The sequence below is a fragment of the Alternaria viburni genome, assembly GCF_023758015.1.
Source record: "Alternaria viburni strain BMP 2772 chromosome Unknown scaffold_11, whole genome shotgun sequence".
NCBI classification, from domain to species: Eukaryota; Fungi; Ascomycota; class Dothideomycetes; order Pleosporales; family Pleosporaceae; genus Alternaria; species Alternaria viburni.
The window spans coordinates 205,589-219,176 of NW_026055780.1; the positions used below are offsets into that span (position 1 = coordinate 205,589).

Consider the following 13,588-nt stretch of genomic DNA (forward strand, 5'->3'; position numbering starts at 1 on the left):
GATCACAACGACTATCGATTGGCCTCGAAAATGGAGCTTGATCTACTCAGCGTCGTCAAAGGCTTGTTCGCAATCGCCTTGACGTACTGGTCCAGCAAGACCGTCTACAATGTCTTCTTTCACCCACTGGCTCACTTTCCCGGTCCGTGGTGGGCGACGGCGTCATATCTGGCGGAGTTCTACTACGACGTCCTGCAAGGTGGGCAGTATCTCAAAAAGGTCATTCAAATGCATGAGAAATATGGTAGGTACTAGACACGAGACGCAATCCACACAAAAAGCATTGGCTAATGGCACGCAGGCCCCCTCGTACGAGTCAATCCGGACCATCTCTCATTGAACGATCCCTTCTTCTACACCGAGATTTACTCAGGCGCTGGACGGAAAATGAACAGTAAGTGTCTCTGTGCGAACTGCATGTAAGACCTACGCTAACTTCGTACACCTACGTTTAGAGCACCCCGAGCTCTCACAAACCGTAGCTACGTCTGTAGTCTCCACCAAAGACCACGACCTGCACCGACAACGTCGAGGTTACATTGCCAACATGTTCTCCAAGAAGTCTATCTCGGATCTCGAGAATGTTGTCCAGTCAAAAGTCGACAAGTTGGTCATGCTGATGAAGCAGGCCTATCGTACAGAAGAGACACTCATCGGACATCTCATGTTTGGCAGCCTTGCGGTTGACATCATCTCGCACTACGCGTACGGGGAGAGTTTCGGCGACCTCGATAAGCCTGGATTACCGTGTGAGCTCCAGCGAGACGTCAAAGGCGTAGCGTTGACTTTGAACCTGCGCAAATTCTTCCCGGCCATGGATGCGGTTCTGATGCGTATTCCCGCCTGGTTGATCGTCCGTATTAACCCGTCTATCGTCAGCTGGTTGGACTTCGATAACCGAATCACGAGATACTCCATCGAGGCGCTGAAGAAGAGCCAAGAGGGGGTGGAGCCAGCCAAGCCTAGGACGATATTCGATGCGCTACTCAGCTCTAAAGTTCCCGAAGAAGAAAAGACGCTGCAACGATTGAAGGATGAGGGCACGCTTATCTTGTTCGCCGGTGTGGATACTACAGCTCGATTTCTGACTTGTGCGATGTGCTACTTGCTCACTTATCCCGGTATATTGGCGAAGCTGCGAGCGGAGCTGGAGTCCCACTCTTCGTCGACCTTGACTGAGCTCGAGGCTCTGCCGTATCTGGTATGTCGATCGCCACACTCAGTCGTACCGCCTAACACAGACTAGACAGCCGTCATCAACGAGTCTCTTCGATTTCAGTGTTGCTTCACAGGCCGCTTTCCACGCGTGGTCGTTGACCCTATTCCCTACAAGGACCTGCTCATTCCATCTGGTGTACGTATGACACCTACTTTGGGGCTTCAATTGTCTAACACTACCAAGACCATCATCGGCGCATCCCCGTATCTCCTCAACAACCACCCCGACGTATTCCCAGACCCTCACATCTTCCGGCCCGAGCGATGGATCGAAGCCAAAGCTCGCGGAGAATATCTCGACAAGTATCTCGTTACCTTCTCGAAGGGCAGCCGAGCTTGCCTCGGCATCAAGTAAGACGATATGCCATGTTGTACGTTGAAGCCATACTAACAGACTTTAGCCTCGCATACGCGGAGTTATACCTCACTATCGCAGCCATGGTTCAGAACTTTGACCTGGAGCTTGTAGATTCCTCTATCGAGAACATCACGCCTGATAGAGACTTTGGTCTGGCTTTTGACAAGAATTACAACTTTGGCGTCAATCTGAGGGTCACCAAGGTACGGAAAGAGTGAAGGGTGGGTGTTATGCTGGACGATCTGTATCTTGATGTATCGGGAGCACGTGCAGAGTTTCATCATCTGCAGTGACTATCATAAGCTTGTCATCACGACGGGAGCCATCTACTCTACAGCAGAAATGACATCAGTGGAGGATCTTTCCATACCCCTCATCTCTCCTCGATAGTCCTGGAGAGCAACCAGTGTCAGGCATAGATTCGACATGTTACAGTCCCTCGTCCCCAACATCAGCCGATCTAGCCTGCGCCGCACCCAAAGCTACTCATCCATATACCAAAGATCTTGCCCGCGAACCACGCACTCGTACTCTCAACTACGTTCAGTAGTACTGTCACAACAGCACTATATTGACGTCAGCTCATTCCCCTTTGTTACCTCTCTAGTGCAGTATGCTGTATCCTTAGCTGGCATTGGAACACTTTGAGACTTACTCTAGCAGTTGTATCCGGTATGGTATCGGCATGTGTGCGCCTCATACCTAGGGGCATTCGCGACCGATTGTTTGTAGTAAATTGGCGGAAAATACGGGGGGTTAGGAATTGGCTGATCGAGAGGAGGGGTTGCCGCGAGTGGGTGCGCAACGACGAATGCCGTAAACGCAAAGAAGAGGATTGTTGCGAATGCGAGACGAGGCATGTTCACGATGGCGATTGTTGATACTGGAACCAGAAGGAGGATATAGAGGGAAGTGGATTTGTAGATCAGGGAGCGTGAATAAAAGGTAACAATCCGGAAAGCTATATCCAAGCGAGCGGAAGAAACCAACCAACAAACATTCCGTCAACACATATCCATCACATCCCCATCACTATCACAATCACCCACCACCTCGATAACCACCCGCCCCATTCAATCTCATCCAACCATGCCCACAAGCTTAACAAACAAGTCCCTCACGCGTCCCCTAAAAGCTACCCGGGACGCACACGTGTCACCCCTTGTACCACAACCACCCCCCTCACAAACCAGCCAGCCCATCACACCCCCATACAACTGTACCCGCAAGCGCCCTTGCACAGCAGATTCTTCTTAACAGCCTTGCACACCTGCTCATCGTAACAAGCACCTTGTTTCTTCCTTATCTCATTGGGGAGGCAGTGGTTTACCTATGGGAGGAAATTGTCAGAATGGGTTGTTTGTAGGTGTGGAGTGGGGTGGGCAAGTGGTAGGGTTTTGAAATGTTTGGGTTACAAGTATGGAGTGGTATCGGTTGTGGGTAAGGGAAGTGATGGGATAGGAGACGTACCTTGGTGTAGAGATCGATGACGAGGGCACATGTTCCGCAGATGTTGGATGGGTTGTCGGTCATGATCTGGCGTTCTGCTAGTTCGAGGGAGATGAGGGGGGTGGCGGTTGCGACGGTGGTGAGGGCTACGAGGAAGAGGGTTGGGAATTTCATGATGATGGTAACTGGTTGAGTGCTTTCTCTGTGGTGGAGTAGAGTTGAGTTGAGTTGAGTAGAGAAGAGTGAGTGTGGTTCGATGGAGCTGATGGGTAGCTGTGCTGGAGTATTTCAATAGGCACGATGCTCCAAGTATTTATCTACCTACAGTGAATGATGGAGTTGCGATCCTGTTGCCTGTGTTGGTTAGCCGGGGTTTCTTTCATGTTCGTATCGTCTGGTAGGTCTTTGGGTAGGCCGCATGGACTTTCCTTTATTCGTCCCTTGCGAACTGTTTGGAATGTACGAAGCGACAAAATATACTGCGGATAGTACGGCGAGGATCGCCGGATCAGTATCAGTATCGATTTTGCATGGTAGTGATGCATTTTGTAGTTATCCGATACTTCACACCAACAAGCCACCATGGTAGGATCCGCAGACTTGGCAATATCTCTTCGTATTATGTTGATTCCTAGAGTTCGAGCAACACTCTCTGCCTTCGTTCTAGTCTCGTCCCCCAATACAGTTTCTTTGTATGCACCTACGCGTGTCAACAAGTCTACTCATCTGCCCGGCGAGATGTTCGATCAAGATCACAGGTTATTGATCTTCGACCGAACATAACACCATAACCTGTGATCTTGATCGAACACAACACCAGGCAGACGAGCAGGCTTATCGACAAGCGTAGGCACACACGCTTGAAGACCACGTCGTACCCCGGCACGCCTAGGCACACTTAACCACCCCGTCCACCCCTCTCATCCTGCATACCAATAGCTGGGTCGGGCGCCTCGGGAAACTCCTTCTTCGCCTTTTCCTTCCCACCAGCCGAGTCCTTTCCTTCAGTCGCATGACCACCGCTGCCCTCTTTTTGTGCGCTGCTTCATGGTATTAGCCGTATGTTGCGATAAAGCCACGTTCATTGCCTTCCATCCCCGTATGTATGTTGCTGGAAACCACTCACTCTATGCCTGCCTTTGCATTGCTCTCCTGAACATTGTGTGTGTCGCCCTGTTTGACCTTCTCTTGTACCGCATGCGGGCTATCGCTGTCGTATTTGTCCGTCTTGGTCTTTGAGTTGGTGCTTAGGTTGTTGGGGTATTGCTCGACGCGTCTTGAGGCGGAGAGAGAGAAAGGTCGTGTGGATGGGGCGGTGAGGCGGAGGGTCCTTGTGGACCGGATCATGCTGTTGCGAAACATGGTGGCTTGGGTCGTCGAGCCTCGAGCAATGTATTACGTAGGTGGTGAGGGTTGAAGGTGAGGTTGTGTATGTGTCAATTGGGTCGATTTGATGATTGAGGTCAGGGTGGATGGGTGTCAGGAAGCAGAAGTCCAGAAGGAACCGAGGTATGCAAAAGCAAATGACGCATGACGCGGTTGCACATTTTAGCTAGCAATGATGATGTATGACGCTCTCTCCAATTGTACCTGGCATGGCTGGCGGCATGCGGGTCATAGCTCCACCTGACGCGCCTTACCGCATAGGGGTGGCATCTACCCCTCCCCCACATTTCGCGATTTGAGCCTCATCGCGAAGACGGGCCCAGGCTAGCATCCTTGAACGCGCATCGTGCCGAAATCGACATCGAAGACTATCGGAGGTACCGACTAGGTATACAACACTCGACCACATCTTCGTTCGGCGCCACAGACGTTGCAGAGCAGACAAAGACCACGAGCGGCACAGCAACATGGCCGACCAGAAAGACTGGAAACCAGAGGACTTCCCTTGCACCCTGTACGCTTTCAGTCCATAATCTATGCAATTCACATTCCTAACACGACCTCAGCACCCTCAACATCCCCTTCCCAACCCCTCACCTCGCCTCAACCGCCTCCCGCGCCCTCTCCGTCGACGCCGAACTCTCACCCCTCGTCCGCCGCGCATTCACGCTCACCACACCCCCCTCATTCTCATCCACATCCTCATCCACAGACCAAAGCGTCCTACAAGTAAACTACGCAGCAACCACAAACCGCATGTTGCGCGTCGCGGTCAACGGGTTCATAGAAAGCATAGGCGTTGTGATTGGTGTGATGAAGGATCTAGACACGGATGTTGTGTATGAGGCTACGAAGGAGGGGTTGGACGGGGTGCAGGGGTTGGATAGGGAGAAAGTGGGCTGAGGAGAGGTATGGGGAGTAGCAATTTCTAAGTGCAGATCTGCAAGGCTGGGAGGTGCGACGCGGAAGACTGGGGAGGAGAGGGAAGACGCGATGAGCGTTGAAGAGGCGACGACGAGGATGATGATGATGGACAAGCCCCCCACACGCACCAAGGGGAGACCAAGAGATGTACCAGGAGTTCGACAAGTCGCGGATGGAGAAGTGCCGCAGCTCTGTGAATCATGAGATGACCTCCGGGATAGGTAGAGGATGAGGAAGTCATCTCGTGTTATGCTGCAATACCATGCATATATACATATCCAATCACATCACCATGCCACTCATCCTCACTTCTCGTTTCGCACACCAGTAACCGCACTACCACCGCATCTTCATCCCTGCTCCTTCACTTCCGACTCTTCGTCATCCTTCTCGTCCTCAGCCTTCCTCTTCTGCGCCGGATTTCCTTCTAACACCGCCATCTTCGCCTCCGGAACCATGGACGGCGCCACTGGCGCATGCTCTGGCGGCTTCTCAGACGGCAGAGGCGGATACACACCATCGTCTCTAATCTGCCAGCCATCGATCTTGAGAAGTTTCCACCTCTCTTTGATCTTGCATCGGACTAGTTCGCCCGTGGTGCGCGCGTCCTCGTAGCTGTCGTGACCCGCAGCGCCTCCTTGTTGGATTTGCTCGCCGAGGTGGTCGGATGCCAATTTTCGCAGGCCAAAACGAAAGGGCAGGCCACTGGGGTTTGGGTACAGGAGGACGGTGTCGATGATGGTGGGGTGGACGAGTCGAATGGTATTGAGGTCGTTTTCGAGAGCATGCCCGAGGACCGGGGTGGTGGGAGAGACGTGGGAGAGAAAGAGGTCTCTCGCTGCGTGGGGTGATTCAACGATTCGGAGGTCTTTGCGCACGGGTTTTGGGTTGTCTGGATCATATGGTTTCGCGTTCAGGTACTGGTCTGCGGTAATGCCAGAGAAGCGCGTGTTGAAGTCCAATACGTGTCCAAGTGGGCGGACCAGTACGTCGACAAGAGGTTTGTGTTGTGGCCATGTGATGACTGTGAGACGAAGCATCTCAAGGCCGTTGGTGGTATAGCCCATCTCGCAGTCGAAGCAAACAGCGGTGTCCTTCGGTACTTTGTCGTTCTCCGGTGTTTCGACAAAGGGCATGATGAGTGACAGTCGATTTGGGTCTTTGATGTTGTACACATGGGAAGGATGCGTAGTGCAGCCCGGTGATCCTACCTCCCCGTTGCAGCAACTGAACTTTGTAGGCTCTGGGGCGACGCCTCTTGTTTTCCTTGGAAAAACGCGCCTCCCCCAGTGATGTTTGCACTGCCCTCCTGTTGTAAGGGCTCCATCTTCTTCTCGCCGCTCCGAGAAGACCTGGAAACGTGTGTTGCAGCGGTCACACTGCTCCCAGCCGCCAGCTGCTTCGAGCGCCAACTTTGTCTCGTTGAGATCGGCCTCAGCAGGTACTTTGGTCACATAGCCGTGCTGGTCTAATCCATCCTGCGGGCACACAAGCCTGGGGAGGAATGTCATCTCTTCTTTCGCTGTAAGTCCCGTGTCTATCCTCTTGGGCGGCGCTTTCTTTGGTGGCTCTCCACTCTCCTTAGCGACCGCATCGCGCCGTTCCTTGACCCACTCTTCTGCTGGCATGCCTTTCAGCTTGACCAATCGTTGCTTGAGTATGTTCTCGTATACTGAGGGGTTTGATGTAGCTATCCTTTCCTCTTCGTCAACTGCTAGCTTGTTGAGTTGGTTTGCGGATAGATGCAGCGCTTTGATCTCGGGCTTGACTGCTTTGAGAAGCTTATCGTTCTGAGGCTTCATGTATGAATGTAGCGCCTTGAGCAAAGCAACCCGTTTGGTGAAGGTGGCGGGTTCTTTGTTGAGTTTGCGTGGCATTAAAGTAACAGGAGCATCGGGTTTGACGGCAGCCTTGGGCGCAGTTGCAGTCGGAGGTGGTGATACTGGCCGCGTGGCAGACTTAGGGAGAGTAGAGGCAGTGGAATTTGCGACAGATGCCTTAGAAGGGGCAGGGTTAACAGCCGCAGACCCATTGCTTGTTGTCTGTGTCTTGGTCTTGGGTATGTCCGTGCTGACCGAGACATCGGGCGTGTTCTGGGTCGACGTAGGCTTGGTGATAGTGGGTGCTGTCTTGTCGTGGTCAAGCTTCAGTCTCTTCGCGATTGGCTCCGAATCATATGTTGCTGCAGCTGGCGATGGAGATCGTGTTCTAGTGGGTTTTGTAGAATCGTGACCGAAGATGCAGTGAGGCAGGTCACACTTTGCACCCGAAGGACATGCTATATTGGCAAAGCTCCTGTAAGCTGGTACTGAAGGCCACATGATTGCTTCGCTTGCGACGTGTTCTTTCCTGTAAGTAAGTACAATGCCAAGCTGTATGCGCCTGTGACCTACCAGCACGCTATCTTAGGAAAACGCTGAACACTCTAGAGCCTACGTTGACGTTAGCTGACCTACTTTGTAAGTTCTTGTTTTAATGTAGTCTGCAGACCTGTTCAATGTTCTTCTTGTATGAGGTGCCAGGCTAGAGCTGACGAAGAGCTATACAGCCAATGGATGCGATGTATGAGAAATGGTCTTGGGTCTGACACCAGCCACACGTTTGATTGCACGGTGTTGCCACGGTATGAGGGAGTGACGGTTAAGCAATCAACATCTCATTGCGCAGAAAAAGATAGATGTAGATGCAAAGGCGGCTGGTACGACAGCCTACGCGTTAAGAGTCTTCTTGTAGCTTCACGAAGGGCAGTGTTGTAGAGACGCGCTGCACCCAGATTACCAGCAAGCTCCGGTATGAGCTTGAGCTGTCCCAAAGGAGCTAGAGTGTGCTAGATGGTGAAGGTGAGGGATGAGGTGAGATGCGCATCAGGCTCAGCCCTGTGGATGTTTAGCGCTAGACGCAGGGTCCACGGACGCGGGCGGGCGAACTTGCGACGGCGATCCGCCTTAATTCCGTCATGACGCGGTGATGCAACCCGTGCGCATCTCAAGGCCGCCTCCCTTTCACCCTCCACCCAGCGTCAATACCCACAATACATGCGCAATCTTGCTTGAGTGAACTTGCGCATCTACACACTGAATCCTTTTAATCTCGCCGCTTTCCGCGACATCACAAGTGTCCTCGTCGCATAGGAATTGCTTTTCGGACCGCGCGCGTCTCGGGTCATACTGCGCCTTTCGGACGACTTGTGGACGCCCGAGCGATATACAAATACTGCGCCTTTCACCCTAATACTGTCAGCCAAGATTAGTATCTCTCGCCATGTCTACCTCCATGAAAACCTCTAAGAAAGCCGACCATCTCTGTGTCCTCGTTCATGGGTACGTCCCTGTCTCCGTCGCACGGCTTATCGCCTCTTATCATGACAAGAAGGAACACTGTCGCTGACCACACCCAGCCTCTGGGGCAAGCCTGAGCACCTCAAATACGTCAGCACCACTCTAGGCGAACGATATCCAGAGGATAAACTGCACATTCTCGTGGCCAAGCGCAACGCTGGCAGCTTCACATACGATGGCATCGATACCGGTGGCGAGCGCGTGGCAGAAGAGGTGGAGAGGAAGTTGGAGGAGCTCGCTGAGGCTGGACACGACATAACGAAGATCAGTGTCGTCGGATACTCACTGGGAGGCTTAATAGCACGCTATGCTATTGGCCTGCTGTTCCACAGAGGCATCTTTGAGAAGATACAGCCTGTCGTATGTCTACGCAACCCCCCACAACCCTCCAGCTCAACATACTAACACTACCAGAACTTCACAACGTTTGCGACACCCCACCTCGGCGTACGAACACCCCTCAAAGGCTACCACAGCCACATCTGGAACGTCCTGGGAGCGCGAACACTCTCTATGAGCGGGAGACAGCTGTTCGGCGTCGACAAGTTTAGGGACACGGATCGATCACTTCTAGCCGTACTCGCGGATCCCGAAAGCATCTTCATTCGAGGCCTCGCCCAATTCAAGCATCGGAGTCTATACGCGAACGTCGTAAATGATCGAACGGTCACATACTACACCGCCGGCATCTCGCAAACCGATCCTTTTGTCGACCCGGACGACATCAAGATAAACTATATCCCAGACTACGAAGATGTCATTGTCGATGGCCAGCACCCAGTCTCGCACAAGGAGCCAGAGGAACCACCAGCGTTGTCACAACGGCTGGTACAAGGTACATGGACAATACTAGGAAGGACGGGCATTGTCGCTGCCTTGACGGTCCTCGTACCGATCGGCGTATCAGCTTTCCTTATCAACTCGGCATTCCAATCGATCCGCAGCCAGCAACGGATAAGACTGCATGAGGAAGGCAGATCGGGAATCGACTACGCGCGCTATCGCATACCGCTCATGATAAATGCCGTACGGCGCGAGGCCGAGGGCATGTACGAAAACGCAAACCATGTCCAGAGCCAAGAATATCTGAGCGAGAGCTACGAACACGTAGGGTCTGCTTCTCCACGCAAGGACGAGTCCAGATCCGACGTCGACTCGATACAGGAACAGAAAGAGAGCGCATCTCCCACCTTCCCCACACTAGCTCTTACCCAAGAACAATTCGGAATGATCGAAGCGCTGGACAACGTCGGCTTCACGAAGCATCCAGTCTACATTCACAACCATCGACACTCGCATGCAGCGATTGTTGTACGCATGAACAAGCCTTCTTTCAATGAGGGTAAGGTGGTCATCAAGCACTGGTTGGACAATTTTGAACTATGATGGACCTCCAAACACATTTCTGTCTGCATTTACAGCGTGGCGCATGGAGTATCTTTGGGATGGCATTCTCAGGATATAGAAGCGGCTTTCTGTTGGGCGAGCTATACCTTGATCACTTGTGTTTAAGTATGTGTTTTCAATTACGAATGTTTAATGTGTTACTACACCACTACTGCTGCGCCAGTCACTCATCATCGTCCTCGTCCTCCTCCCCCTCATCATCATCCAACTCCCTCTCCTCCCCCGCAAACCGAAACGTCAACCCCCTCACAACCCTCGCTCGAAAATCCATCCGACACATAATCTCCACCCTCACAACCTCGTACTTCGCCGTCTCATACACCCTCAGCGCATCCTCCTGCTCCTGCGACACAACCTCGTAAGCGCACCCCTCAACACACGTTCCAGGGTTGTCGACCAAAGCTTTGTACTTGCCGCCCCACGTTCTGATCTTTCCGGAATGAATCATAGCTGGATATAGTGTGTGTTGGTGACCTGGTGGTGAGTTGAATAGGTGGGCTAGGTATGAGGGATTGGCTAGGGTGCCGTAGAAGAAGTACCATACGGGATATTGGTTTTGTGCGGGTTGGTAGTCGGAGGGCGTGATGGTTTGGGGGCGACGGTGGGGGAGTGTGGTGTCGTAGCCGAGAGTTGGGTATGCGGAGAATGGAGAGAGGGTTTTGCGTGCGATGTTGATGGGGATGAAGGTTGGTGAGATGGTGGGGTAGGTTGTTGCAAGCCAGTGCTTGATTGTAGGGATGTCGATGTCGCGGATTTGACAGAATAGCGCGTCGCCGTCTTCGCCTTGCCCTTGGTGGAATTGGGGTTGGGTGGGAAGGATGGCAGCAGATGCGAGGATTGTGGGGGTAATGGATGCGGTGATCTTGAAGAGGTAGTCCATCTTGCTCGATTTGCGCTTGGGGGTTCCATTCGCTGGAGTCTGGCACTTGGTGGCTCGGATGAGATCTTCTAGCTCGGAGGACAGCTTGGGTGCTGCAGTATGATCGAATGGGGTGGCATCGCCGGTCAGCTCGTCCAGCGCGTTCATGCCGTCTAGGCATAGATCTTCGGGGTAGCTCATGATTATTGTGAGGTTCGAGAGTGTAAGAGATGAAGTTCTTCCGCTGCAGGTCGCGCCTTCACATGTTTTATTTAGGCTTTCACCCTTTTTGAGTCACAGCCACACGTTATACCGCACCTTGGTTGTTATTCAATGTATCCAGTGGTACTGCAGTGAGCCAGTAGATCACGACGAATTACTCACAGCACCCACAATCCATACCAACACATCCTTTGAGGCTTACATTGTCCAGTATCACCTTAGGCTGTCAGAGTGGGATCTACTGAGTCTCTCCTAGGTGTCGCAAAGCTTGTGGAAACTTTCGTTATCGCAGGTTCTTAGACTCCAACCCGACGTTCGTCGCTTACAAAATTGTTCATATATGCATGGGTAGCGAGGGCCAATCCAGCGGGTAGCGGGCACGAGGCTGTGCACGCTAGACGCTAGGCTAGACCTGGGCAGCACTTTCGATACGGTGCTTCTACGACGCATCAAAAGCACACATCACTAAAAGCGCACCCGAAATTTTGCTGACATGCTTCAGTTTATCGACCCAGCCGACTAGAGATAAAATGAGGGTGCGAGAAGAGATCATGAGAAGGTTTGAATTGGCAGGGGAAGATCATCGCGTACGAGCGGCATTGCGCAACCAGTGCATCAGTGCTAAGCCTACGCCTACATACACAGCCACGTCATACTGGACGTCCATCCCTATTGGTTGACCAGAGACGACACCACCTCGAGTAAACAGCGATCCAGATCACCACTTGAAGTCCCCGCCCTCGATCGTGGGAAAGTGTCCCGAGGTCTCCCCCCTCGTAGCCTTGTCAATCTACGCAACGTCAGCATCAACTCTGCACAGCAGCCTCGCGAAAAACTTACCGTAGATACCAAAAAGTTGGCACTATCCTCAACAGTAATAAAGGCCTTCTCCATACCAAACGTCTTCGCTCCTTCATTACCCATATCAGTCTGCACAAACCCAGGGTCGAGCACAAAGGCGGTAAGCTCCGGGTGATCAAAGTGCGCCTTGCAAACCATCCAGTGCAACATGACTTTGGACATTCCATACGCAGCCATGGGGAACGGACGGCTCTCCATACCGGTGATACTGGCGATTGGCGTTCCGAGCGCAGCGAACTTGGGGTTGGATGATTTGAGGAGCAGGGGCAGCACAGCTTGGAAAAGAAGGAGGGGTCCGTAGGCATTGACTTCGACGTGCGACTTGAGCACGTCGAGAGAGACTGAGGCAACGGGGGCGTAGTCCGAAGAGACGCCGGCGTTGGCAATGACGGTGTCGATGGTGGTGATACCTTGGCTCTTGAGTTCTTCGATGGCCTTCTTCGGGCCTTCGGTGTCGCGGCTGTCGTAGGCGGTGACGATGAGCTTGCTGTCTTTGCCGACAGGGAGGGACTTGAGTGGCTCCGCGGAGCTGGTGGTGCGTGCTACGGCAATGACGGTGTTGTTTGGGCGCGCCAGGTAGGTCTCGACCATTGCCTTTCCGAGGCCTAGAGAATGGTTAGTTGAACATCGAATAAGATGCTAGGTCAGCCAGAAGTACCTCTAGCAGCGCCAGTGATGAGGTAAGTTGTTCCTGCCATAGTGGAGAAATTGTCGCTGGGAGTTGACGAGTTCGAAGTCTTTTTGCTGGTAGATTGATCTGTGTTGGAGCTGTCGGACTTGAAGCAGGAGAACAATGCAGAGAAGGGTGACATGTATGGGTTGTTTGATCAGCACAGTTGTCTACTTAACCGTAGACCTACGATCATGTTTGGCTGAATTGATAAGCCAAACTCGAAGGAGCGCGCACGTGTGACACAGTTTGCATCTTTGTCAGCTCGGTCAATCGCAAGCGCGAGCAATTGCGGCTGAAATGTCAGCAGATACAAAGACAAAGACAAAGACATATTGCGTTGCAAATGTGGACTTGATGCACGGACGACGCCGCAATTCCATGGGATGCTGACCTTGCATGATTAGTGTAACATAATCGACGGCCCGCTCTCCACGTTTCGGGTGAGCAACTTTCGACGAGTTCCGCTGGCCTGGAACGCTAGAAACGCCACACTGGTTGCCTTTGCTGATTGCCTTATATCGACCTCGCTGGGCGTTCAGCCGCGCATACCTTCGTCTGCAACCCCCAATGCTCACAGGCACTTATTGCCAATGAGTGTGTTTACAAATCGACACGCATATGGAAATACGCGCCTGCGGTCTTAACAAAGTCGCCTGCTATTGCACGGAAGACAATCAAATTCAGAATTGGATGATTCTCCTATGGTGTACGGAGAGTAGTTTCCGAGTTCGCAACTCTACTTAGGTACATCACACAAGATAGCGATGTGTTGAATAGTCGTCAGTATTGCTTTGAAGCTCTCACCGTGTATGTGTACATTGTAATCTTGTGGATAGAATAAGATATAGCATCATGCGAAGTGTGTTGTATACCTAGGTAGGCAGTTGATTGAC

General features: G+C 52.4%; 8 protein-coding genes across 8 annotated transcripts; 3 read left to right on the top strand and 5 right to left on the bottom strand.

Annotated features, from left to right (window-relative positions):
* Positions 1–30: 30 nt before the first annotated feature.
* Positions 31–1,794, top strand: J4E79_005709 (uncharacterized protein; the record flags this gene model as incomplete). The annotated part of the gene is made up of 6 exons (XM_049354587.1): positions 31–244; positions 302–394; positions 456–1,201; positions 1,247–1,354; positions 1,403–1,569; positions 1,620–1,794. 6 exons carry the CDS (start codon positions 31–33, stop codon positions 1,792–1,794), a joined length of 1,503 nt encoding a protein of 500 aa, XP_049210710.1.
* Positions 1,795–2,777: 983 nt separating this feature from the next.
* On the bottom strand, positions 2,778–3,199 carry J4E79_005710 (uncharacterized protein; the record flags this gene model as incomplete). Its single annotated transcript, XM_049354588.1, has 2 exons — positions 2,778–2,906; positions 3,047–3,199. 2 exons carry the CDS (start codon positions 3,197–3,199, stop codon positions 2,778–2,780), a joined length of 282 nt encoding a protein of 93 aa, XP_049210711.1.
* A 724-nt stretch (positions 3,200–3,923) lies between these two features.
* Positions 3,924–4,387, bottom strand: J4E79_005711 (uncharacterized protein; the record flags this gene model as incomplete). Its single annotated transcript, XM_049354589.1, has 2 exons — positions 3,924–4,065; positions 4,152–4,387. The coding sequence occupies 2 exons, from the start codon at positions 4,385–4,387 to the stop codon at positions 3,924–3,926; spliced, it is 378 nt and encodes a 125-aa protein (XP_049210712.1).
* Positions 4,388–4,878: 491 nt separating this feature from the next.
* Positions 4,879–5,314, top strand: J4E79_005712 (uncharacterized protein; the record flags this gene model as incomplete). The annotated part of the gene is made up of 2 exons (XM_049354590.1): positions 4,879–4,925; positions 4,978–5,314. The coding sequence occupies 2 exons, from the start codon at positions 4,879–4,881 to the stop codon at positions 5,312–5,314; spliced, it is 384 nt and encodes a 127-aa protein (XP_049210713.1).
* Positions 5,315–5,685: 371 nt separating this feature from the next.
* Positions 5,686–7,656, bottom strand: J4E79_005713 (uncharacterized protein; the record flags this gene model as incomplete). Its single annotated transcript, XM_049354591.1, has 1 exon — positions 5,686–7,656. The coding sequence occupies one exon, from the start codon at positions 7,654–7,656 to the stop codon at positions 5,686–5,688; it is 1,971 nt and encodes a 656-aa protein (XP_049210714.1).
* A 940-nt stretch (positions 7,657–8,596) lies between these two features.
* Positions 8,597–10,059, top strand: J4E79_005714 (uncharacterized protein; the record flags this gene model as incomplete). Its single annotated transcript, XM_049354592.1, has 3 exons — positions 8,597–8,655; positions 8,733–9,033; positions 9,088–10,059. The coding sequence occupies 3 exons, from the start codon at positions 8,597–8,599 to the stop codon at positions 10,057–10,059; spliced, it is 1,332 nt and encodes a 443-aa protein (XP_049210715.1).
* A 184-nt stretch (positions 10,060–10,243) lies between these two features.
* Positions 10,244–11,140, bottom strand: J4E79_005715 (uncharacterized protein; the record flags this gene model as incomplete). The annotated part of the gene is made up of 1 exon (XM_049354593.1): positions 10,244–11,140. The coding sequence occupies one exon, from the start codon at positions 11,138–11,140 to the stop codon at positions 10,244–10,246; it is 897 nt and encodes a 298-aa protein (XP_049210716.1).
* A 739-nt stretch (positions 11,141–11,879) lies between these two features.
* On the bottom strand, positions 11,880–12,720 carry J4E79_005716 (uncharacterized protein; the record flags this gene model as incomplete). The annotated part of the gene is made up of 3 exons (XM_049354594.1): positions 11,880–11,951; positions 12,002–12,627; positions 12,681–12,720. 3 exons carry the CDS (start codon positions 12,718–12,720, stop codon positions 11,880–11,882), a joined length of 738 nt encoding a protein of 245 aa, XP_049210717.1.
* Between the last annotated feature and the right edge of the window lie 868 nt (positions 12,721–13,588).